Source organism: Haliotis cracherodii, unplaced genomic scaffold (genome assembly GCF_022045235.1).
Source record: "Haliotis cracherodii isolate W230 unplaced genomic scaffold, xgHalCrac1.p SCAF_17, whole genome shotgun sequence".
NCBI classification, from domain to species: Eukaryota; Metazoa; Mollusca; class Gastropoda; order Lepetellida; family Haliotidae; genus Haliotis; species Haliotis cracherodii.
This window is the reverse complement of record NW_027266272.1, coordinates 13,804,978-13,830,966: the sequence shown is the minus strand read 5'-3', so window position 1 is coordinate 13,830,966 and position 25,989 is coordinate 13,804,978. Positions and strand designations below refer to the sequence as shown.

The 25,989-nt window shown below is 43.6% G+C and overlaps 1 protein-coding gene across 1 annotated transcript; it reads left to right on the top strand.

Moving 5' to 3' along the window:
- Positions 1-2,213: 2,213 nt before the first annotated feature.
- On the top strand, positions 2,214-18,863 carry LOC139464421 (uncharacterized). The gene is made up of 14 exons (XM_071245954.1): positions 2,214-2,352; positions 2,855-3,021; positions 3,163-3,268; positions 4,482-4,567; positions 5,383-5,544; positions 8,008-8,101; positions 8,854-8,932; positions 9,597-9,706; positions 10,903-11,147; positions 11,929-11,986; positions 13,265-13,479; positions 14,458-14,545; positions 15,736-15,850; positions 18,647-18,863. Exons 1-14 carry the CDS (start codon positions 2,214-2,216, stop codon positions 18,861-18,863), a joined length of 1,881 nt encoding a protein of 626 aa, XP_071102055.1.
- Positions 18,864-25,989: the final 7,126 nt, after the last annotated feature.

Sequence of the window (25,989 nt, the reverse complement as noted above, 5' to 3'; positions counted from 1 at the left end):
AATGAAACTCCTTTGGCCCTTTCGACTTGTGCTATGTAAAAGCTCCGCAAAAAATGGCTATGCAAATGAGCTATGACGCATTTACAAAATTTCCTCGGGGTGTTATGAAATATACGGTATCTTATATTTGTTATACCAAGTCTGAATAACGAACCCGGTGCTGGTTTGTTTTTCGTTATTCAAAAGTATTGAATAACTAAACAGCTTTTGGATGATGATGTAAGACGAACCTGTTGTCTTCTATTAAATGAGTTTCAGTGTATTTGACAACATTACTGTAGTTGTTTAATATACAGCCTGCGCTGGCTTGTTTTTCGTTATTCGGAAAACGAATAACGAATAACGAACCCGCTGCTAACGTCAGGCCCCTGGCTGCTTGTACTAGTCCTGACTGATGTCGATTTATCGTGCAAGCTCACTGAGATTCCATGGCGCAGTTTAACATGAATACCCCAATCAGACACTGACTCCGAGCCGACCAGTCCTTGTTTTAGACCCTTAATGCCGAGCGCGACAGGGTAACATCAAGTACCATCTTTTAACGTCTTTTGGTGTGACGCGGCCGGGGATTGAACCCCGGACCTTCCGCTCTACGAGCGGACGCTCTACCACTGGACCACGGAGGCGGTCGGGCATGTTGGATGTTCTGAAAAATAATGTATTGTGGGTAAACGAATCTATTTGAAAACATAAATCCCATGGCTTCTTGGAATGCATTGTAAGCATTATGGGCGGGTGAGTGAGTGAGTTGAGCTTTTCACCTCTTTGAAAAGCATTTCAGTTATATCACCACGTGACAACTCAAAGTGTTGCAGGTGTTTTGTGAAACCTACGACCAAGGGTATGGTGCCGACAAAAAAAAGAGGGCGAATCTGGGTTTCGAACTCACGATCACTGTATTCTGGCACGCGTAAGGGACGCAACTTAGACGTGTTAGACAACTGGTCCGCCCGTGAACCAACATTTGGCTGATCTATGCGTAGTCTTACCCTTACGTGCAGCTATACTATCGATCACAAGTCGATCACTCAGCGATATTTCAGATATATGAAGGCGGTCTGTAAATAATCGAGTCTGGACCACACAATCCAATGATTGACATCATGACCATCGATCCACGCAATAGGGATATGATGACATGCATCAACCAAGTCAGTGAGCCTGACCATCCGATCCCATTGGTCCCCTCATCTTACGACAAGCATAGTCGCCTTTTACCTCAAGCATTGGTTCTGAAGACCTATTCTACCCCGGATCTTTACATTATGGAGTCTGTGACGTTAACATATAACTTAAATATATATTTAGTCTTGGCACTGAGACTTAGACCTAAGACCTTTTGTTTTTACACCGGGTATCTAGTAACGCAATTTCTTAGAATCTTAAGATGAAGAGAAAATTTGATGGTAAACCTTAGACATCTCTCGAGGCGGCTTAAGACTGAACTTGTAGGAAATAAGATGACAGAAGAATTGTTTGATGGGCATTACTTAGAAGTTGACTTGAAAACGGAAAAAGGATTGATACAGAAACGTCGCCTTTACAGTAAATAATGTCTGCTTTGCCAAGAAGACAGAAGTTGTTCGACTGTTACTTCGTTCCGGAAATAGTCGATGGAAACTGAGAGTTACTGGGTATTTTGGAACCCGCTCGATTTCTACAGTAACCATAGGCTATTCAGTGATTTGGGGCCACGGGTGGCACAGTCGTCTAAGGTGCCGCGATTCGCTGTGCAGAGTTGCGTCCCTTGGTCACGCCAGAAACCTATGAGTGTGGGTTCGAATCCTGGTTCGCCCCGATTATGTTTCTAGGTTTGTCAGCACCATACCCGTGCTCGTGGATTTCACCTAAGTGGTAAACGTCTGAGACCCGCATCACTTCGGGCTTTCCTCCCACATTAAGCTGACACGCTGCGATATAACTGGAATAATGTTAAAAGCGGCGTTAAACCCAACTCACTCACTCACTATTCAATGATTTAGATTTCGTCGGCCTACCTACATTGTCGCGCATTTGGTCGTTGTTGAATCTGCTTATCCAACTGAACCGTCTCAGGTCTTTCTTCACTTTTATCTTTTCACAATTTATCGGTTCTGGAACCTTTCAGTTCACTTCTCTCTCACTTCTGTATGCCTACTTTGTCAACAGGTCGAACGACAACGGTTGGATGTCATGTTTAGGAGGGACGAGTAGAGTTATTTAATACAGACACGATGTTCTCACGACGGCCGCCCGTTAAAAGAGAACTGGTGTTCCGGGAGCTCTCTGTCAACAGAGGCGGCAGTCCTGCTGTAAATCAAGTTCATGGACGTGTGAGGCCCGGGGAGCTCATGGCGGTTCTTGGTCCTAGCGGTATTTCTCACTGATATGTCAACATACAGGTTGACAATGAGGCAACCATGTCTTTGCTACATGCACCTGGAAGACGTATACGCTTTTTGTGGGCAATGCATGCATTGAAACATATCAGAAGCTTCATGCTGCTATTGTAGGGGGTAGATAAGAATGAGTTATTATTTAAGAAATAAACGCCGCGTGGGAGTTGTTTATCGTATAATAAAACACTGCCCCTCATGGTTTATTCTCCCTGCAGTGTTTTATTGTACGATAAACAACTCCCACTAGTCGTTTATTTCTTAAATAATTACTTTTTAATATTTATTTCTCAAATACAGTATGTTAATTAATAATCCATCGATACTAAGCACGACAACGCCAAATGCCTTTCTGTGTTGTTGTTCGGCCGACATATTTTCCGAAAATGTTAGTTTTGAAGTCTGAAGGCCAATCACTAGTACCATAATTTATATTGATCTGGTTTTTTTTAAAAAAAATATAAAAAAATCTTAACCAGGTTGTGGCAAAACCTCTTTGGTGTACGCCTTGGGAGGAAGAGTATCTATCACTTCCGGTCAAATCCACCTCGGAGGTGACCCGCTTGGAAGCAGACGACAGGAGCTCGCCATAGTTGCAGCAGACGACATCTTTCTTCCTTTGTTGACAGTCAAGGAAACTGTGCAGGTAGGTTGGAGCTGGCAACCGGACACTTCACGCAGAAAACCTTTGAAGATAAGTTAGCCCCGGATAAAAAAGTAGTCCAAGCATCAATGCGTTTGCCATATAAAAACCCCACTAACATTAAAAACATGTACATATTTTCAGTATGACGCGTCCCTACGTTTACCGTCGTTGATGTCGCTGTCTGAAAGGGATGAGAGAGCCGACAAAGTTATTGAGTTCTTCGGACTCAAACAATACATTGTCTTAGGTAAATGGTCACAGAACTGCCGAGTGGAATACATACTATTAGCTTTCTTTAAAAGAATAAGGAATTATTGTGGAAGAAACAAATGTTTAAAGCACTGGTTGTTACTCCCTTTATATTAAGTGGGGGGCACGGGTGGCCCAGTCGTCTAAGGCGCATGATTCGCTGTGCAGAGTTGCGTCCCTTTGGCACGCCAGAAACCTATGATTGTGGGTTCGAATCCCGGTTAGCCCTGATTATGTTTCTAGGTTTGTCAGCACCATACCCGTGCTCGTGGGTTTCACCGAAGTGGTAAACGTCTAAAACCTGTATCACTTCGGACTTTCCTCCCACATTACACGCTGACACGCCGCGATATAACTGGAATACTGTTAAAAGCGGCGTTAAACTAAACTCACTCACTCACTTATATTAAGTGACCATGCAGACCGGGCTCGGTTTCACAAAGCGGTCTTATCGCAGCAGCTATTTTTGGTCAATGTTAAAGTCAGGTACTTGTGTCTCAGTGCTAAGATCGTTCTGTGCATGTAAGCCAAGGACAGTGTTTCGCAAAGTTGTCTCAGCACCCAAATATTAAACATACGCTTACGACAGTCCTGGAGCTAAATTCGATTTGTGAAACGGAGCCTTTCTGATGCCTCTGCATGGGCTCTTTCAACATGTTCTTTGTTTGTTGTTTAACGCCGCGCACAGCAATATTCCAGCTATAAGACGGCGGTCTGTAAATAATCGAGTCTGGACCTGACAATCCAGTGATTGATATCATGAGCATCGATCCGTGCAATTGGGATACGATGACATGCATCAACCAAGTCAGCGAGCCTGGCCACTCGATCCCGTTAGTCGCCTCTTATGGCAAGCCTTGGTTGCTGAAGACCTATTCTACCCCGGATCTTCACGGGTCACTTTCAACATGTAGGCCTATTTACACGTATTGACTACGCAGTAGGGGCGGTCGGGTAGCCTAGTGGTTAAAGCGTTCGCTCATCACGCCGAATACCCGGGTTCGAATCCCGACATGGGTACAATGTGTTAAGCCCATTTCTGGTGTTCCCCGCCGTGATATCGCTGGAATATTGCTAAAAGCGGCGTAAAACATACTCACTCACTCACTACGCAGTATATAAACATAATATGAAAGTGTATGTGTTACTTTCAGTGTCAATCATGTCATATAGTGTCCTGATATATGATTGAAGTATTGGTCTGTCCACAGCTGCGCAATTCACATCACCAATGGTAAAACGGCGTCTGAGCTTAGCGTGTGCGATGTTGACTGATCCGTCTGTCCTGCTGGTAGATGTAAGCCTCTGATCGAGAATATACGGTTCTGCTTCCAGTCATGCATAGTGGGGGGCACGGATGGCCCAGCCGTCTAAGGCGCCGCGATTCGATGCGCAGAGTAGCGTCCCTTGGGCACGCCAGAAACCTATGATTGTGGGTTCGAATCCCGGTTCGCCCCGATTATGTTTCAAGGTCAGCACCATAACCGTGCTCGTGGGTTTCACCGAAGTGGTAAACGTCTGAGACCTGCATCACTTCGGGCTTTCCTCCCACATTTAGCTGACTCGCCGCGATATAACTGGAATACTGTTAAAAGCGGCGTTAAACCCAACTCACTCACTCATGCATAGTGACCGTCAACATTTTTTCTCTCAAAGTAATGCTTTGTATAGATATTTATTTATCAGTCAGGTGAAGTCTTAGAGTGTCGGAAGTATCTTTGAATTTGTATTCATGGCATATCAAGGTCATTGAGGAAGTGAAGCAAGCCCACTACAGTTAACTACGTTTATAACGAACACGCATAAAACGAACTTCCGGATATAACGAACTGTTTCTTGATCCCGTCCATTTTATGTGTATATGTTGTACATATGCTTATAACGAACTACGGTTATAATGAATTAAAATTAATGGTCCATTTAAGTTCGTTTTAACCGTAATTTATTGTATACCGTTTCAACATTCGAATACTAATTATCGGAAAACATAACATTTGTAACACACTAAGGATATGTCCTCTCAGCTTTGTTAGTACACATGTACATAACCGACATATACTACTCAAAGGAAGTTAAGGAACCCCTTATGAGAATTATATATTGACGTTTCAGGAGCCATTTTCTGGGCTCAGTTTTGAGGAATCCATACGTCTTACGAGAAATCTGAAATATTTAGCGGAAAGCTTGGACAAGATTGTTGTCATAGCAACCGAGAGCGTTAGCAGCGCTATATACCAGATGTGTTCCAAAGTGATCTTCCTGCATGCAGGCGAGGTATGTATTCATCGTTTTGAGGGGGTTGGATATATTTGTTTATTTGCTCATCAGTCAACGTATTCATTCATCAGTTCTCGTTGGTAAATATGTGGGACAACGAGCATGCCCGCGCCTTATTCTTGCCCTTAAGCTTCCTTTTGCACCACCAACACGTCACACCACACACCTGTCTTCCCAACCTACCGTCACACCACACACCTGTCTTCCCAACCTACCGTCACACCACACATCTGTCTTCCCAACCTACCGTCACACCACACACCTGTCTTCCCAACCTACCGTCACACCACACACCTGTCTTCCCAACCTACCGTCACACCACACACCTGTCTTCCCAACCTACCGTCACACCACACATCTGTCTTCCCAACCTACCCTCACACCACACACCTGTCTTCCCAACCTACCGTCACACAACACACCTGTCTTCCCAACATACCGTCATCCCTCACACCTTTCTTCCCAACCTACCGTCACACCAGACACCTGTCTTCCCAACCTACCGTCACACAACACACCTGTCTTCCACACCTACCCTCACACCATACACCTGTCTTCCCAACCTACCGTCATCCCTCACACCTGTCTTCCCAACCTATCGTCATCCCTGACACCCCTCACAACCGCCACCCCTCACCCCACACACCCGTCTCCCCACACACCCTTCAACCCTTACACCAGGGTTTCCAACCACCTGCCACCCCACACACCTGTCACCCCAGACCCCCTTCACCCATCACACCCTTCTCCCCTCAAACCAGGGTTTCCAACCACTTGCCTCCCCACACACCCGTCACCCCAGACACCCTTCACCCATCACACCAGGGTTTCCAACCACCTGCCACCCCACAAACCTGTCTTCCCAACCATCTGCCTACCCACACACCCATCACCCCAGACACTCTTTACCCCTCACACCAGGGTTTCCAACCACCTACCACCCCACAAACCTGTCTTACCAAGTTGAACCATCTGCAACCACAGACACCCGTCACCCCAGACACCCTTCACCCCTCACACCAGGGTTTCCAACCACCTGCCACCCCAGACACCCTTCCCCCCTCACACCAGGGTTTCCAACCACCTGCCACCCCACAAACCTGTCTTCCCAACCATCTGCCACCCCACACACCCGTCACCCCAGACACTCTTCCCCCCTCACACCAGGGCTTCCAACCACCTGCCACCCCACAAACCTGTCTTCCCAACCATCTGCCACCCCACACACCCGTCACCCCAGACACTCTTCCCCCCTCACACCAGGGTTTCCAACCACCTGCCACCCCACACACCCTTCACCCCACACCAGGGTTTCCAATCACCTGCCACCCCACAAACCTGTCTTCCCAACCATCTGCCACCCCACACACCCGTCACCCCAGACACTCTTCACCCCTCACACCAGGGTTTCCAACAACCTGCCACCCCACAAACCTGTCTTCCCAACCATCTGCCACCCTACACACCCGTCACCCTAGACACTCTTCCCCCCTCACACTAGGGCTTCCAACCACCTGCCACCCCACAAACCTGTCTTCCCAACCATCTGCCACCCCACACACCCGTCACCCCAGACACTCTTCACCCCTCACACCAGGGTTTCCAACAACCTGCCACCCCACAAACCTGTCTTCCCAACCATCTGCCACCCTACACACCCGTCACCCTAGACACTCTTCCCCCCTCACACTAGGGCTTCCAACCACCTGCCACCCCACAAACCTGTCTTCCAAACCATCTGCCACCCCACACACCCGTCACCCCAGACACTCTTCCCCCCTCACACCAGGGCTTCCAACCACCTGCCACCCCACAAACCTGTCTTCCCAACCATCTGCCACCCCAGACACCCGTCACCCCAGACACTCTTCCCCCCTCACACCAGGGTTTCCAATCACCTGCCACCCCACAAACCTGTCTTACCAACCACCTGCCACCCCACACACCCGTCACCCCAGACACCCTTCACCCCACACCAGGGTTTCCAATCACCTGCCACCCCACAAACCTGTCTTCCCAACCATCTGCCACCCCACACACCCGTCACCCCAGACACTCTTCACCCCTCACACCAGGGTTTCCAACAACCTGCCACCCCACAAACCTGTCTTCCCAACCATCTGCCACCCTACACACCCGTCACCCTAGACACTCTTCCCCCCTCACACTAGGGCTTCCAACCACCTGCCACCCCACAAACCTGTCTTCCAAACCATCTGCCACCCCACACACCCGTCACCCCAGACACTCTTCACCCCTCACACCAGGGTTTCCAACCACCTGCCACCCCACACATTTTGCTTCATTAAGTGAAACAATTTAATGACTCTTTAGTATAAATCTGTCTGTCTGCCTGTCTGTTAGTATTACAATACAATTATGATGAGGTGATTTTGTACTGGTTCAACTATATGATGACAGTATCTACATCGTATGGACTGAATGATGCTGTCCTTGAAGGTGGTGTATTCTGGGGAGACGTCTATGTTGACGGAACAACTACAGGCAGTCGACATTACATGCCCAGTCAACACCAACATGGCGGATTTCGTATGTAAGTGAAGACCAGAATGATGTACTCTTCAATACAACGTACACCGCTTCCACTCGACTGGATGCAGTCATGGGAATATATGCTTACAATGAGATGTATAGTCAAAACAAACAACCCATACCTCTTGACAAGGCTTGACTCTTCATTGCCACTATCCTAATGATGATGGTGATGATGATGATGATGATGACCAAAAAAAATAACAACAACAATAATCATAATAATAATTAATTCAATTTATAATGCGCCAAATTCCTCCCAATAAATGCTAATGGTGCTGCATATTTACATTGCATTACCCCAGTGGATCAGTGTACACTCTTCTTTCTCATCTCCCTGGGAAGTATACGCGGTATACATCGTATGTAAAACGTCAATGGCACATGTTTGTAGACAAATGACAAACCAATCTCTGTAACTGACATTCTGCTCAAAGCTGCCCAAACTCATTCAGAATTCAGGCGTATGTTTTATTTATATCATTTTCTTTCTCATCTCCCTGGGAAGTATACGCGGTATACATCGTATGTAAAACGTGAATGACACATGTTTGTAGACAAATGACAAACCAATCTCTGTAACTGACATTCTGCTCAAAGCTGCTCTAATCCTAACTCATTCAGAATTCAGGGCGTATGTTGTATTAATATCATTATGTCCATGTCCACAGTGGTATAGCGGATTTTAAGATGTTTAAAAAGAAAAAAAGAAAAATCTGAATTACGCTTGACAAATCATCACTTATTTTTCAGTAGAACTCATTACATGCGAGGATCATAGTGATGACACCAGTCGCCTCAGAATATTAATCAAGGCAGTTCGGCAATGGAAGTAAGTATTCCAGTTGTGGAGAATGTTAGAAATATCAGAGAGTTTTGCTGAAACGATCCATTGTGTACCGACTGGCTAGCAATGTAAAGACTTGCAAACTGAAATAGTGAGTGAGTGAGTTGGGTTTAACGCTGTTTTGAAAGGCATTCCAGTTACGTGACGGCGTGAGCTTCATCTACGTGGAGGAAAGTCCGAAGTGGTGTAGGTTTTTCACTGTTACCACTTTGGCGAAACCGACGAGCACGGGTAGGTGCTGACAAACCTAGAAACATCATCGCGGCGAACCGGGATTCGAACCAACAAACACTGGAATAGAACTTAACTACTCCTATTTCATGTTTCCTTGACAACATATGACTTAAGAACTTATTCGATATGTAACGTTTCAGAATTTGTCTTCAAGACGTTAACATTTGAATTCAGTTCTGGCCTATTTTTTCACCTTGCTCTGAACTAATTATGTAAATATATATCTTTTTCTACGTTATTAACGTGTCACAAAATAACAAGCAATAAATGCGTAGAGAGACAATAAAATCTTATGGATAGGTAGTGTTTGAATTATATGAACATTAGATGGATTCAAATCGGAACTGGTCGACAGATTTCTTTATCGAACCCAAGATTACAGGTCACACTTGATGTGACCACGTCCCATTTACAGAGACCACTCTGGAGACGGAGCGCATAACGGCATGGGATGTCGCAAAACACCGCTCACTGTCGGAGAGGCCAGAACACGCTTAAAGAACAGCATCCATGCCAAGGATAAAGGTGAGTGGGTGGGTGGGTGAGTGAGTGAGTGAGTGGGTAAGTGAGTGAGTGGGTGGGTAAGTGAGTGAGTGAGTGAGTGGGTGAGTGGGTTAGTGAGTGGGTGCGTTAGTGGGTGGGTGAGTGAGTGAGTGAGTGAGTGAGTGAGTGGGTGGGTGGGTGGGTGGGTGAGTGAGTGGCAGGGTGGGTAGGTGAGTGGGTGTTTGAGTGATTGAGTGAGTGGGTGTGTGGGTGGGTGTGTGGGTGGGTGAGTGAGTGATTGAGTGAGTGGGTGAGTGGGTGAGTGAGTGAGTGAGTGAGTGAGTGAGTGGATCGGTGGTTGAGTGGGTGAGTGAGTGAGTGAGTGGGTTAGTGAGTGAATGAGTGAGTGAGTGAGTGGGTGGGTGGGTGGGTGGGTTGGTGTGAGTGAGTGGGTGGGTGAGTGAGTGAGTGAGGGAGGGATTAGAGGTGAAGATCAGACGAACCTAAAACGGTTTAAGGTAGCAATCAAATCATGTGACACAACACAGTAATCATGACATGTTTAAAGTTACAATTAATGTTATCATTTGTCGTTTGATATTTCTTGTTACACAATTGTTACGAACTGCCGGGCAATAGAAAGAATACACCCATGTTTGATGGTGGCAAAAAATTAAACAAACAGGACCTGGTTATTCGATGGTGATGTATTTGATACAGGTATTATAATTGTGTTTTGGACCGGAAATTTGCAGTGCAGTTTATATTTTCCTTCCTTCTTATCGTGACAACGTCTACATTATTTCTAACGACGATTCTGAAGTTTTGTTTAAGTCCTTATCCAGGACCTTCTACAAATTCGGACCGCCTCCGTGGTCTAGTTGTAGAGCGTCTGCCCGGAGAGCGGAAGGTCCGGGGTTCGATCCCCGGCCGCGTCATAACAAAAGACGTTCAAAGATGGTACTTGTTCTTACCCTGCCTGGCATTAAGGGGCTACTGTGTCTGAACTGGGAATTCATGTTAAACTGCGGCATGGCATATCACTTGGATGGCACTTAGAATCGACAATAATCCGGAATAGTACAAGCAGGCACACACACACACACATGTGCATGCACGTCGCTATATAAGTGCAATACTCGTGAACGCGACGTTAAATCCCATTTCATCTTACCTCACCGTCTCCAAATTCGTGATTGTTTGTACAAAATGAAGTTAATATATGTTATCTATTTCAGATGAAATATCCCTCATGATAGAATCAAAACCAACCGACACGTCAGAGCATCACCGGAATCAAACACGTCCGACGTCATTTTGGAATCAGTTGTCTACGCTGACGTCACGCAACTTCCGGAATGCGCGACGTCGGATTTTAAACCCAATCAGCATCCTCCAGAATACCTACATTCTGGTGGTTTGTGTCCTTATATGGTGGCGACCAGAGAGGGTAGAAGGCAAGGTCATGGACAGGATGGGGCTGGTGAATGAAACTGTTATATGGAGAACATTTATGCGTTGATAAATATGAAACAATGTTTGTTGTTCAACGCCACACTCAGCAATATTACAGCTATATGAAGGCGGTCTGTAAATAATCGAGTCTGGACCAGACAATCCAGGGCCAGTGATTGGAACCATGAGCATCAATCCACGCAAATTCATTCGGTCAACCGACCCGTGAAGATTCAGGGGGAGAATAGGCCTTCAGCAACCCATACTTGCCGTAAAAGGCGACTATGCTTGTCGTAAAAGGCGACTAACGGGATCGGGTGGTCAGGCTCGCTGACTTGGTTGATACATGTGATCGATCCGAATTGCGTGGATCGATGTTCATGCTGTCAATCACTGGATTGTCTGGTCCAGGCTCGATTATTTACAGACCGGTGTCATATATAGCTTGAATATTGATGAGTGCGGCGTTAAACAACAAACAAACAAACAAACAAAACAAAACATTCAGTCAACCAAGTCACCGAGTCTGACCATCCGATCCATGTTTGATTGTGGCTGAAAAGAAACCAACAAGAAATGGTTATTCTGTAATGAAGTATTTGATACGGGTATCATAGATTTGTTTTGGACTTAAGTTTGTAGTGTTCCGGCAACTGTTTTCAGCCTAGTAACTTTTGTAACGTTTGTAATTATTTCGTAAAATTCAATTTTCAAGTGTATACTTTCTTTTGCCCGACAGTTTGTATTCTTAGCGCGGAACCCCCACTGTTAAACGAAACAGCTATCGTCACTTTGTTATTTGTTTTCAGTTTTTCTTCACGACTGTTCAATGGGCATTCTTTGCACTGCTCGATGCTGTGTTCACTTGTGAGTATAGAGTACAGCTGAGTTGGTATATTCAGTTGAATATTATTTCAGGGACCTTTAACAAAACCGTCATCATATATTATAGTTAAAATGGATACAATTATCATTAAACCGCCCGCATGTTATCAGAAATGAGCGGGCCACTGTAACTTGGTAATGCCCTCATATTGCTTGACAACGGGCCATTATCACGCCCGCTGTTAGATAACGTCATAGGATAGGGATTGTGACGCCACGTTGAATAGCGACGTCCATATTTGTAAAAGTGGGTCAGTGTTGATTGCAGTAAATGTTTCAAAACCGATATTGTTGTTTCTTTTTATTTGATAACAAATTCCATCCATTTCAGCCATAATAACGGTTACGCTATTTTTCAGGGCATTATCATTGCAGAAGCGCTCGGTTTTTTCAACTGTTAATAGAAGACCTCGGGCTTCTGCAAATGATAATGCCCTGAAAAATAGCGTTTACCCTAACAGTTTATTATACATGGTGTCATGCCGCAATAGCCACTTTCGTATCAAGGTAATCTTTATTCATTGATAATTTGGAATAAATTTAATGTATTGCGAACAATCTATTTCAGAAGAGAAAAGTAGATCTTTCTGTTAATTATCTTGTTTATCCCCTTAAACATTTAGAGAATATAAAAAAACATACGCATTTTGCATCAACTGCTGACTTTATGTTCTTAAAAATATTTGATAAGATCTATTTAAAATACGTCCGGGAAACCTTGTGCCCTTCAGGCGCGCCACAAGCCTAGGATAATGTGTTTGGGGTCCTTTCCCCCTGGTTACTTATATAAGTTTGTCAGGAACATTCCCATGCTCGTGGGTTTCATGAAGACCTTCATCGCTTCAGGCTTTCTTCCCACGTGAGGCTGCCAGTGATATAACTGGAATACTGTTAAAAACAGCGTCAAACCCAAATCACTCACTCACTACATTCATCCGTGAAGCTCCGGGGAAGAATAGGTCTTCAGCAACCCATGCTTGGTGTAAAAGACGACTTTGATTGTTTTAAGAAGCAACTATTGGGATTGAATGGTCAGGCTCGCTGACTTGGTTGATGCATGCCATCGTATCCCATTTGCGATGTTCGATGTTCATGATGTCAATCACTGGATTGTCAGGTCCAGACTCGACTATTTACAGACCGGTGTCATACAGCTGGAATATTGCTAAGTGCAGCGTTAAACAAACAAACAAACAAACAAACACTCACTCACTATAAGAATGTCCGTACACCAGATTCTAACTGTCTCCTGTATCCTAGTCCCTAAGGAGCTGAAGGTGGTGACGAGGGAGAAAGCCCAGGGCGTGTACGGAGTGACCGCCTACTGTCTCGCCAAGAGCATCAGCGAGTTCCCCCTCACAATACTCCAGCCTTGTGTATACATGTGCGTCATGTACTGGGTCGCCAACCTCAACAGCGTCACCGCTTTCGTCAAGTCCGTCGGCGTCGTCATCGCTGATGTCTATGCGGCACAGGTAACCAGTTTCTTGACTTCTTGATCCACCACACGATATAGCTCCTACAGTATGTTGACCAGAATGTTTAGTTTCTTTCTATTAAGGAAGAGAATTTATGGATGTCAACTTCTTTATTATCAGGAACACAACGTTTCGGAGTATATGCTTACTCCTTCATCAGGTGAATGATGAAAGAGTAAGCATATACTCCGAAACGTTGTGTTCCTTATAATAAAGAAGTTGACATCCATAAATTATCTTCCTTATGTGTATTAGTTCTAAATGACTTTCAAAGACCTATCTTTCTATTATTTAAAGACCTGTCGACGAGTGACAGCATAATAGCTAGTAATATTAAGACAGAGGTTTACATTTAGTTGGAGAATATTAAAAAAAGATTAAACGACACAGAATAAAAATGTGGGTACTACCTATAGGTGTAGGCCTCAAAACCAATCAAGTATTGGTTTGAAGGTTCCCATGGTAACCGGTTTGTGAACGGCTGCTGTTGTGTGAACTCAAGAACCTTAATTTAAAATACATCCTGCGTCACTTCGGTTTGTCCTCCCACGTCAAGCTGACACGCCGTGACGTAACTGGAGTACTGTTCAAAGCAGCGTTAAACCCAGCTCACTCACTCACTCGCTTAATTTATCGGATTTGTATCAGTGGTAGAATTAGCGCGACCATATCTGATATTGATTTTCGAGAGGGGTCGATATCTGAAACAACTGTTCTCGAGTGGGGAGATATTTGATATCACTGTTCTCGAGTGGGGAGATATCTGATATCACTGTTCTCGAGTGGGGAGATATTTGATATCACTGTTCTCGAGTGGAGAGATATTTGATATCACTGTTCTCGAGTGGGGAGATATTTGGGGGGCAATATCAGTCCACCGTCACTCGGCAGAGAGAGGTGATTTATCTCAATACATTAACATATCTCATTGCCAGTTGTCCTATAATCCTAATTATCTCAACTTGCAATTTACAGAGTATTGGCCTGTTTCTTGGCACGGTGTTAAACCCGCCGTGGACTGTCACCGTGATGTCGCTGGGGCTGCTGTCCATGATGTTGCTCGGTACAAACTCACCATATTTCCACACAAATAGGGGGTGTTGAAGTGAAAGGGGGCCTAACGTCGCGTCCAAGACTGTTGCACATATGCAGATATATAGCGACGGGCATGTACGCGTGTGTATATGTGTGTGTGGCTTCTTGTGCTAGACGGAATAATGCCGATTCTATAGTGCTTATCCACTGAAATGCCAGATTAATATGAATGCCCCACGCAGACACAGAATACTGACTACGAGCCGACCATTCCACGATTTAACCCCTTAATGCCAAGCGCCAGGCAGGGTAAGAACAAGTACCATATTTTAACGTCTTTTGGTATGACGCGGCCCGAGATGGAACCCCGAACTTCCGCTCTCCGGGAAGGCGCTCTACCAATAGATCACGGAGGCGGTACATAAATAGGGGAGTAAATGTAACGCAACGCAACTGCCGAACTGCTTTACATTCAGCAGCAGTAACTATGAGTATGTATATCATCATAATGTCATACTAGTGAGCCAGTGAGGTTTTACACCGATTTTAGCCATATTCCAGCAATATCACGGCGAGTGAAACCAGAAATTGGATTCACGTATTGTACCTATGTTGGGAATCGTACACGGGCCTTCGATGTGACGAGCGAGCACTTTACCCACTAGGCTACACCAGCGCCCCTTAATACTAACATAGTTATATAATAAATAATAAATAGGTAATTAATAATTTGTCATAATTAAATAGAGCAAAAAGTATATTTATAAAGGGACAGTCGCCCCATGGATGTGCCCCAGTCATGTGATCATGGGGGCGGCGGGGTAGCCTTGTGGTTAAAGAGTTTTCTCGTCACATGGAAGGCCCGGGTTCGATTCCCCACATTAGTACAATATGTGAAGCCTATTGCTGGTGTGCCCCGTCGTGGTATTGCTGGAATATTGCTAAAAGCGGCGTAAGAACCATACTCACCCATTTGATCGTGGGTTCGAATCCAAGATTCGTCAAGATTATAATTCTTGGTTCGTCCGAGCCAAACCATTGCTCGTCGGTTTCACGTGGTAAACGGCTTAGATCTGCATTTCTTAGGCCGTGATATAACTGAGATACTGTTTAAAGGGCTTGAAATCACTATGCTATGAGCGGAAGTGTTTTGAAACGTTCCCAACCCCAGGATACAGAATTGGTTGAGGTGATGTGTTGTGGCTTTTTCTGTGCCAGGTGGTGCGTTCAACACTCCCCCTCCGTGGCTGCAATGGGGGAAATATGCCTCTTTCTTCTACTATGGTCTCCAGTCCTTCATCTCTCTCGAATTCTCCGATGCTCAACCTATAAGGTAAGTTGTTGAAATATTCCATATTTTAAAATGACGTATGAAGGTTACAAGTATAACATTTTTTTACCGAATAAAAGATGAGCAGATTCTGTATGTACTGCATAAAGAAGTTGGAGATAATTTTAGTGGGATGTTTTGTTTTGAATACTCAGCACACAATTTCATAAAAAATATCCCCCAACAAAACGGAGGGAGGAACTACATAGTTCGAGGAGAGGGTGAGTAAGAATGTTTTTCGACGCTTTTAACAATATTCCATCAATATCACGGCAGGGGCCAGTTGAGAGGAAGAAAGAGTATGTGAGTGGATGTTGTTTTTTGCCACATTATTAGTAAAACTTCATCCCCGGCCGCGTCATACCAAAAGACGTTAAAAGATGGAACTTGTTGTTACCCTGTCTGGCGCTCGGCATTAAGGGGCTAAAACAAGGACTGGTTGGCTCGGAGTCAGTATACTGTGTCTGAGCGGGGTATTCATGTTAAACTGCGGCATGGTATCTCAGTGAGCTAGCACTATAAATCGGCAACAGTCCGGTCTAGTACAAGCAGCCACACAAACATGCACGTCGTTATATAAGTGCAATAATCTTGGACGCGACGTTAAACCCCAATTCACCTCACCTCACATCGAAATATTTCAACCCGGCGGTTTAGAAGCAGTTTCGTCTTGGCCAGGCCAACCAGTTGTCCAAAGCATGTAGAACGACCCATACTTCGATGTACGATAGAAATTTACTCAGGAAAGTCAAGCGTTGTAACCAGCGTTGCCTCTGGAGTCAGCCCCGCCTCCGTGGTCTGGTGTCTGCCCGGGGCGGTTGGGTAGCTCAGTGGTTAAAGCGTTCGCTCGTTACGCCGAAGGCCCGGGTTCGATTCCCAAAAGGGAACAATGTATGGAGCCCTTTTCTGTTGTCACCCGCCGTGATATTGCTGGAATTGTGCACACACAAAAAAGGCGGCTTAAAACAATTCTCACTCGTGTCTGCCCGGAGAGTGGAAGGCCGGTGGTGAGATTCAATTATACGTCAAAATTTAAAACCAAAAGAATCCTAACTTGAAGGCTCTGTTTGATATTTTCCCAACTTCCTCAACAATTATGATGTCTGACTTTGCACCCCAACATTTACTCAACCTTTATATATTAATAGTCAATGCTTGCAAAATTAAGTATAACATCAGCTACGCACTACTTCATATTGTATTAAACAATTGTAAGATAAGTTAAAAGAGACCCAACTCTGTTTTGTTAATATTGCTGCTAGGATCCATAAAGGTTTTTAAATAATTTATTTAATCCATATGCAAGTATCTTGAAATTAACGCGAGCGTGAATTAAACGCGAAAAATGCGAGTGGCCTTTGCTCGCATTATTAAACATCACATTTATATCAACAATAAAACATTTTGGATATCAGAAATATCAACTTAGACATACGCTGAAAACAAACAACTATGTATTCCTCATGACTGTTTGGGGCGGTCGCGTAGCCTAGTGGTTAAAGCGTTCGCTCTTCACGCCGAAGACCCGGGTTCGATTCCCGACATGGGTACAATGTGTGAAGCCAATTTCTGGTGTCCCCCGCCGTGATATTGCTGGAACATTGCTAAAAGCGGCGTAAAACAATACTCACTCACTCACTCATCACTGTTTATTCAGCAGCACTTGTAACAAGTATATAAACAATGTCATTCAAACACGAATTACATTCTGTGAATTGTCACTGCTGGGGTCAAGACAAGAGTTTTACTCACTTATGTCATCACTGATCACACCTGCAAGTCCAGACAGACGCCAGCCATGCATCACGTTGTCTTTGTTGTTTGAGACTGCGTCAAAGACCGACACGAGCCAGTGCGCATGTATTGTTTTAGCGGAAGTACTCTTCTCTGCGCTGATAAGCGGTGATATTTGGTGTGTGATTGAATTGATGTTAAGTTGGATTAAAGTGAGGATTCTCCTGTAAATCTGACAGATGACATTTTCTTTAGACATAAATCCACTGATGCTTGAGAGAATGCGGGTGTCGCATTCATATTGAGTTGCATTTTTTGCTAGGGGCCAGCGGTCGCATTCTTTTGGAGACGCATTAATTTCACGATTTATAGTATATATTCCATTGCTTATAAACTCCCATTTGCCATAATTCTTTTTATGATTGACTGAATTATTCATCCCTTGCTTGTAAGACGTAGATCAGCCCAAGTATATCATTTTAAGAACAAATTATAACCGTATTTAACAAAAGCCAACTTTCTTAGCACAAATATATATATATCTGCTGAGATCTGAACAACTTGCCTGTGGTTACCTCCACGGGATGTAATACATTCCGCTTCTGGAAGTCCTGGTATGGTTTGAGTTGTGAGGGGTTTATTGTACATCTAAAATTTGGGCAGACATCTCGCATCTGAGAGTAATGTAAAATAATGGCTTGTGGTGTTACATCAAACAAAGACCGGTGAAGATCTGTGGTAGAATAGGACTTCAACAACCCATGCTTGCTGTGAAAGGCGACCATGCTTGTTGTAAGAGGCGACTAACGGGATCGGGTGGTCAGGCTCGCTGACTTGGTTGATGCATGTCATCGAATCCCAATTGCGTATATCGATGCTCATGATATTAATCACTGGATTGTCTGGTCTAGGCTCGATTATTTACAGACCGCCGTCATATAGCTGGTATATTGCTGACTGCGGCGTTAAACAACAAACAAAACAGAGTGGAGTAGAGTTGTGTTATATTTTTCAATAAGTTATCCAAAGCCACTAAGAAACGCCATGTCCTTTTGTTGTTGTTAGGTGTTCAGAGAACGGAAGCATGATAGCGCTGTGTGGGGTCGTGGATCTGGCTTCTAACACAACTTCAACCCAGTTTCCGGCGGAAGTAGTACTGAGGATGAACAACATCGACTGGCCCGCCTGGGCCTACGTGTCAGTGCTTATATCTGTTATGCTTATTTTGAGGCTCCTGTGGTACATCGCCCTCAGGTTTTACAGGAAGCCTGCGACATGGTAGACTCAGACCTTAACAACATAACTCCTGTTTTCCTTCATTTGTTTGTAATGTTATGTGCCCCCGACCAGGTTCAACCCGACTTATGCTCGATCGATGTGCGCTTCTTAAAATGTGAATGTAATGTCATACGTGTATTTATGTACAGAGTGTAATCAGATAGAGAGAGGTCTTTTGTACATCGCATATGCATCAATAAAACTTCACTTGATATTAACGACGGGTGTTTTGTCATTCACAGGAGTCATATAGCCGGTAGCCAAAACCCTGAATTGGTGAAAGAAGATAGGTAATTTAAGTACCACGTGTTTTGACGCGTGGTTTTGGTTCCGTGTTTCATGCATTGTACACGCGTGGGTCACTCGTTGCACACGCGCTGCACACGCGAGTTCAACGGATGCTCAACCCATGTACAACCCGTTAAGCATCCGTGTCACATGCGTGTTCCACGCGTTCTGAACGCGTGTAAGGAGAATGAACTTCTTGGCAGTAGTGTACCTTTATTTAAGATGAGACCTACCCCATATACTGTTTGTCAATTTTTTTATCCTCCTCCACCTTCCTTGGAGTGTTGGGGATTTTACGTGCGCTTTCTCCGACTTTATGCATATTTCGCACAGGCCATGCCATTTTGTGTATTTGCCGAGGAGGGTAAGTCCGAAAAGGAAGGGCAACCTGGGGTACTTTAGGGTTGCTTATTTAATTTGGGGTAATTTGGAGTTTTGAAGAATGCCGTGCTATAGGTAGGGGAACTAAGGGAGTGTTGTGTTGTAGTGTGTTAATTTGGTTATTGGTTTTTAAGGGTTTGTGTTTTTAGGGCTTTAGATTGGTGATTGCATGAGTTTGTAGTTTAATAGATGCGGCCGAGTAGGTCTGTTTTAATTAGGAAAAATGCCTAGTGCTTTGAAGTTGTTAGGTCGTTTAGTGGGTTTAGAAGAGACATTTGGTTGTTGCAAATTTATTGTGGACTTGTTGGTGGTGGTGTGTGCAGTGTAATAGTGCATGTTCAGGTGCTTATATTAGGTTACACTGAGGGAAATTACTCTGTTTGGTGTTTTCTGATTTTGTGTAGGTGAGAGTTAAGTTAAGTGTGTCCTCTCCGTATTTTGAATATTGCCCTGTCAGTGTTTTTGGATTTGTGAAGGTTTTTTTTAAATGGCTTTTGGCGCACATGTTTTAGTCTACAGATTGATTTCTGACATTGGTTTTGCCACTTTAGGAAGATTTTACTCTTAGTAATACTTGTTATCTTGTTTTTAGATATAAGTAGGTTGGTGCTTATTGCTTCTACTTCTAGTGATGCTTTGGCCACTTTGTCGGCGTGTTCGTTACCAAACACTCTGACGTGGGCAGGGGTCCATATGAACTCTATTTCTTTACCTAGATTGCGGAGTTTGTTGGCGTTTATGAATATCTGCTGAATTAATTTAGGTCGTTTTTTTGTGTTTTTGTTTTCAATAGCTTGGAGTCCACTTAGTGAGTCAGTTACTGAGTTAGGATTAGGTTTTTGTTTTGTTTTAAATTTGGGGCTTATGAAGAATAATTATATTAATTTCTTATTATAGTGTCACCAGCCGTACACGTAAAAAGACAAGGCAAGAATGTAAAATGTCAGCGGCCGGCCAAAATATACAAAATATGATATTTTATACATATGCACATTACATGTAATAATAATTATGAAAACAGCATTCATATTGTCCCCCATACAAGCATCCTATACACACACAACCACATCCATTCCCACATCCAGACCTTCACTCACAGCAGCTTACTCAAACCACTCAAACACACCCGCCCATTCAAACACATCCAAACCCTTGTTGACAACTGCTCAATCACATCCGACCCCCAGCCACACCGCCACACCGCCACACAGTACCCTTACCCACACCTTATTCCTCAAACGTACCCTCACCTGTACCCATTCCCGCATCCATACCAACTCCCTTATCTGCATTATCAACCACGCCCTCAATCGCAACCACATCCTTTCCCACTTCCACAAAAAGAAGAATCAACCACGTACAAAGACACTAACAAAGTAACATTCTACTGTCATATATACCCACTCCCAACTAAACAACACACACACACGCAAGCACGCACGCACGCACGCACGCACGCACGCACGCACGCACGCACGCACGCACGCACACACACACACAATTAGAACCCGACAATACGAAACAAGCATACAGCACAACCTTACAGGCCAGTCACTCATCACAACTCGCAGCACCTCCATACAACAACCATACACACAGCAAAACAACAGTGAAAATGATAGGAATTACCACATGTATATAACTACCCAATGTATTATTTTATATGATATTTTCTTCACTGAAACATTGAGAAGATTAATACAGCAAGTAGTTTAACCAGATCGTCGCACTGCATTAAGAATACGGTTTGGTCTGCAGGAGACATGGTAATAAACGAGGGGTTACTAAGGTATACTTTCTGCCAAAGATTGAGTTTTAGATCTCTATAACAATCACACGTTACCAAGTGAACTTCATCTTCAACAGTTTGGCTATTACATAATTTACAGACGCGTTCAGAAACGGGGAGTTTTCGGGCATGTATAACGACCTCTTTCTAATTCTAAGGGTAAAGTTCAACAGCGAAGTTTAGCTAAAGTGCATCGTCGTGATTTATCCAGAATATGACTAAACAATCTAAACGTTCTAAGCCTATTACCTGTAGTTTGGCCAGTGTCATTCCAAAGTCCATGAAACCAGTTTTCCATATCAAGTTCTATCAATTTGGATATTCAAAATTTGGAAACCACTATTACCAATCTTATACAAATCCAAAAATGGTAAGTCCCAAGAACCAAACAATCTTACAACTCTGCTGTCCCAGGACTCTCGGAATGACAGAGACCAGTTTCTGATATAGTGGCACATCCAACAGACTGTGGACTTCTCTCTGTGGCCCATCCAACAGACAGTGGACTTCTCTCTGTGGCACATCCAACAAACAGTGGACTTCTATCAGTGGCACGTCCAACAGACAGTGGACTTCTCTCTGTGGCACATCCAACAGACAGTGGACTTCTATCAGTGGCACATCCAACAGACATTGGACTTCTATCAGTGGCACGTCCAATAGACAGTGGACTTCTATCAGTGGCACATCCAACAGACAGTGGACTTCTCTCTGTGGCCCATCCAACAGACAGTGGACTTCTCTCTGTGGCACATCCAACAAACAGTGGACTTCTATCAGTGGCACGTCCAACAGACAGTGGACTTCTCTCTGTGGCACATCCAACAGACAGTGGACTTCTATCAGTGGCACATCCAACAGACAGTGGACTTCTATCAGTGGCACGTCCAACAGACAGTGGAATTCTATCGGTGGCACATCCAACAGACAGTGGACCTCTCTCTGTGGCACGTCCAACAGACAGTGGACTTCTATCAGTGGCACGTCAAACAGACAGTGGACTTCTATCAGTGGCACATTAAACATACTGACTGATAGAGAAAGGATAAATTCAGGATAACTGCGTAAGGGGATACAATTTCTGATGCATTACGTGGATTCACTTCTCAGCGAATGGTATTTCGATACTATGTTGTTGAAGAGTTAGGACATAGATTGTAGTTACTGCTCTGAATGTATGTGAGGACAAGTGCTTCCTCACTGCTTTTATCACGGAGAAGGGTATAGGAATAAGTGGAATTGCCCCGACGAACCTCCCAAATGTACCAGCATACCCTGGGAAAGAGTACTTGCCATAGGTCGGAGGCTCGTACCGTAGAAGCGTCAGCATGAAATAAAATCTGAAGTCATGATAAAGAACATTTGTGACATTTCTTTTTCCCCAGATAGATAGATAGATAGATAAATAGATAAATAGATAGATAGATAGATAGATAGATAGATAGATAGATAGATAGGTAACGTTCTACTGTATGAACAATACATACACATAGATGTGTATTAGAGGTCTATGTACTACTTACATTCATTAATGGGTAGGTTGCAGGAAATCGCCAACGACAGCGGGGATGACAAAAGCGCAGAGGATCTTTATACAAACTGGAACAGGTGACCCAATCATCATCACAAGATCTTTGCTGGCTTTATCCTTGGTATAATGACAACAAACACAGGCACATGAACACAACTATAATCATGAAGCGATTTTCTTTTCTTGTGCATACAATCATCGATCTATTCAGGATTGTATTGAAAGCAATGGAGCTACAATACATCTGCAATGCAAATAATAATAATCACCTTTTTCAGTCCTGTTACTTGGAATAATGATGATAATAATAATAATAATAATATGGCTTTTCTGTTTGCTTCTCAGGACCAGTCACTTCCCACTCGAAACCGTCAATGTCTGATTTTGCATCAAAATGTAAACATTAAATATAGATTATGCAATGAATTAAATGTGACCCTCCAACACATTGTCAGTGGGTGCTTTGGCACAAACACAGTATCTTAAGCGACATGATGGAATGGCTCGATTATTTTCTTCGCCATACCTATGGTTTTGTCACAGAGGTAAATCCATGGTACGACCCAGAATATGTAGAGGGCGACATGGAAAATGATCCAAAATTCTTTCGAATAGGCCCGTATACAACCTCAGACGTATCCAGGCCAACAAACCTGATCTTATCCGTTTTTGTAAATCCAATAAAATCAGTCATTTATATCATTGAATTTTCTGTCCCTTTTGATACTAATGTGATTGACAAGATTCAAGAAAAACATGGACAAATATGCGGACCTCGCTTTCGAAATGTCACGCCTGCATCCCAAGTACCAAGTTGTCCGACTCCCCATTGTTCTCGGTGCCTTAGGTTTGGTACCTCCCAATCTGTTGACTGACATTGAGAGAGTACCCGGGTTTGCTTCCAGGAATACAGCCCTTCTGACAATCTGGGTAATGCAGAAGGCTGCAGTGTTGGGGAGTCTTCACATTCTCCGAAAAGTTCTAGGTGGGTTCGACTAGGCAGCGCGTCGTGGGAGAAGTCCCATTCGCTGTCTGGGCTGCGTGTAGAGGGGGCCCTGAGTTGACGATGAGCCTAACCAGCCTGACTGTGCCAGGATGATCTGGACCCTCTTTGCTTCATTTATCTATTTTAAATGATGATGATGATTATAATCGTCGTCGCATTATGAAATAAATCAATGCAAATCTCTGTGACAATTAGCAAGTTATTAACCAAATCTGACAGTACTGAAGATAATACGCCGATATTGACTATTGAGCTCATCTCACCATAAATCCATACAACGGACGCACATTCCAGTGTGCAGAACAGATACACATAGAAGGCGCCTATCAGTCAACAAGCCGACCTGGGTAGGTTCCACCCTGGAAAAGCAAACATAGGAAGAAAGTGAAAGTTCATTTGCATTTACCACACTAGTATTTCAAAACAGAGTTCAATAGAGTTATTCTCACTCCTCGGATCTTCTTAATTTGTCATGTTTCAAAAGACGTTAGGTTCATACTAATCGATTGAAATAATACTGAGCTACTCCTTTTACTTTTGAAGGAAACAATAACAGACGTATGTTATAACCACAACAGGTGTGATATGTGTTGCATCGAGTTCGGAATATTAATAAAATGATAGTGTGTGTGTGCAGGAATATCAAAAGAAAGCACCGAGAACGCACACATCTGTGGATTGTTCACCTACGTCTGTACAGTTAAAATATGTTTTAAGTAAATACATGTAGTGAGAAAATTTTAACATTCACCCCAATTGAAACAGGTAACACGTGCGACCCCAATAATGGCGAAGGGGGGATATTGCTTTACCGCGAGAAAGCGATAGAACGATAGAGCGAGAAGCGAGAAAGCATTGTCCTCTCTCGGTCACCATAAGATAGTGGACCTTTGTACACATGAGTAATTACGCGTTCCAAGACAGAACCTTTTTCAACTCTGTATCTCTATGCATATGATTAGGAATTTCAACTCGGATTGGCAAAATAACACAAGAGAATTTGGCCAAGAAGTTTAACTTAAGGTTCGGTTATCTCGATGTCCTTATATCTTTCAATAACGGTCAAATAACCAAATCTCATCCACTGGTTTACCCACCTGAACTAGAAATAGAATGAGACCCGCGAGACCGACACGTTTGTTTCATATTTCGATATTTTACATGAAGATTCAGAATGACAAATATATCTCCACAAGACTTGTATGACAAGACGGATGACTTCAACTTTCCCCTTTATGTCGAGCAATATTCCAGCAGCCTCAGATTTTTGTGCCTACGTTTCACAACTCTTCAGGTACAATTCTGCATGCTCTTTCTACGAAGATTTCGAAGAGCGTCATATGATTCTTTTTTAAAGGTTACAAAATTCAAGGCAATTAGTATGGTAGACATGTACATGTGGAGGACATTTCCAAATTTGACGCGTCAGTGACAAAAGTGATATCTGATGCAATTCCCTATTTTGACTTTAAACGTATGTTGCCCTGTTTGTCTAGGTGAACAATTAACTTGCCTTTGCGTGTGTTTGTGGCGGTGAGGTAGAATCGACTCACTTCATAATACATATGTTCCGTGTGTTGCTATATTTATAATATTGTTCTGGTTTTCACCATGCTCTTGAATGTTCTCAAACTTCTCTTCCAGATGTTGAATTTGAATGTGACGTAAAAATATATCAGTTCACTTTTTATGAAGATAAAGTAATCTCAGCCCCCAAAATGAGGGAAAAAGCACGACTCTACCAAAACAAAACGCCCCCTCCCCTAATATGAAATGGTGCGCCCCTAATTAAGCTGAAAATACATGCATGGTTAATTAGTTCCATGTGTTTTTGATCTTATGTTCAAGGTGAAATGTGTTGTATATATAATGCCCATGTTAAATACAATTCTAGTCGACCCGAATTCCAGCAATCTATAATTTCATTATGCAATAAGACATTTCACCACTGTAATCAGAGCAAGACATATTTCGCCCCACAACGACGTCTGTACATAATTTATTGTTTGTTTAATTTCTCTTTGCATATCGTCAACTGACGCCAGGTATTTTAGTGCTGCTATAACACCAATCCGTTTTAGCCTTATTACACGCGAAAGGCAACCCAAACAGGGCCCCTAAATTCGTTTCAAAGG

Excerpts from the sequence above, each read along its gene's own strand:
- LOC139464421 (XM_071245954.1), top strand. The coding sequence starts at position 2,214 with ATGTTCTCACGACGGCCGCCCGTTAAAAGAGAACTGGTGTTCCGGGAG. Across the intron at positions 8,102-8,853 it reads CAACATGGCGGATTTCGTAT|TAGAACTCATTACATGCGAG; the intron begins GTAAGTGAAGAC and ends CTTATTTTTCAG. Across the intron at positions 13,480-14,457 it reads CTGATGTCTATGCGGCACAG|AGTATTGGCCTGTTTCTTGG; the intron begins GTAACCAGTTTC and ends TGCAATTTACAG.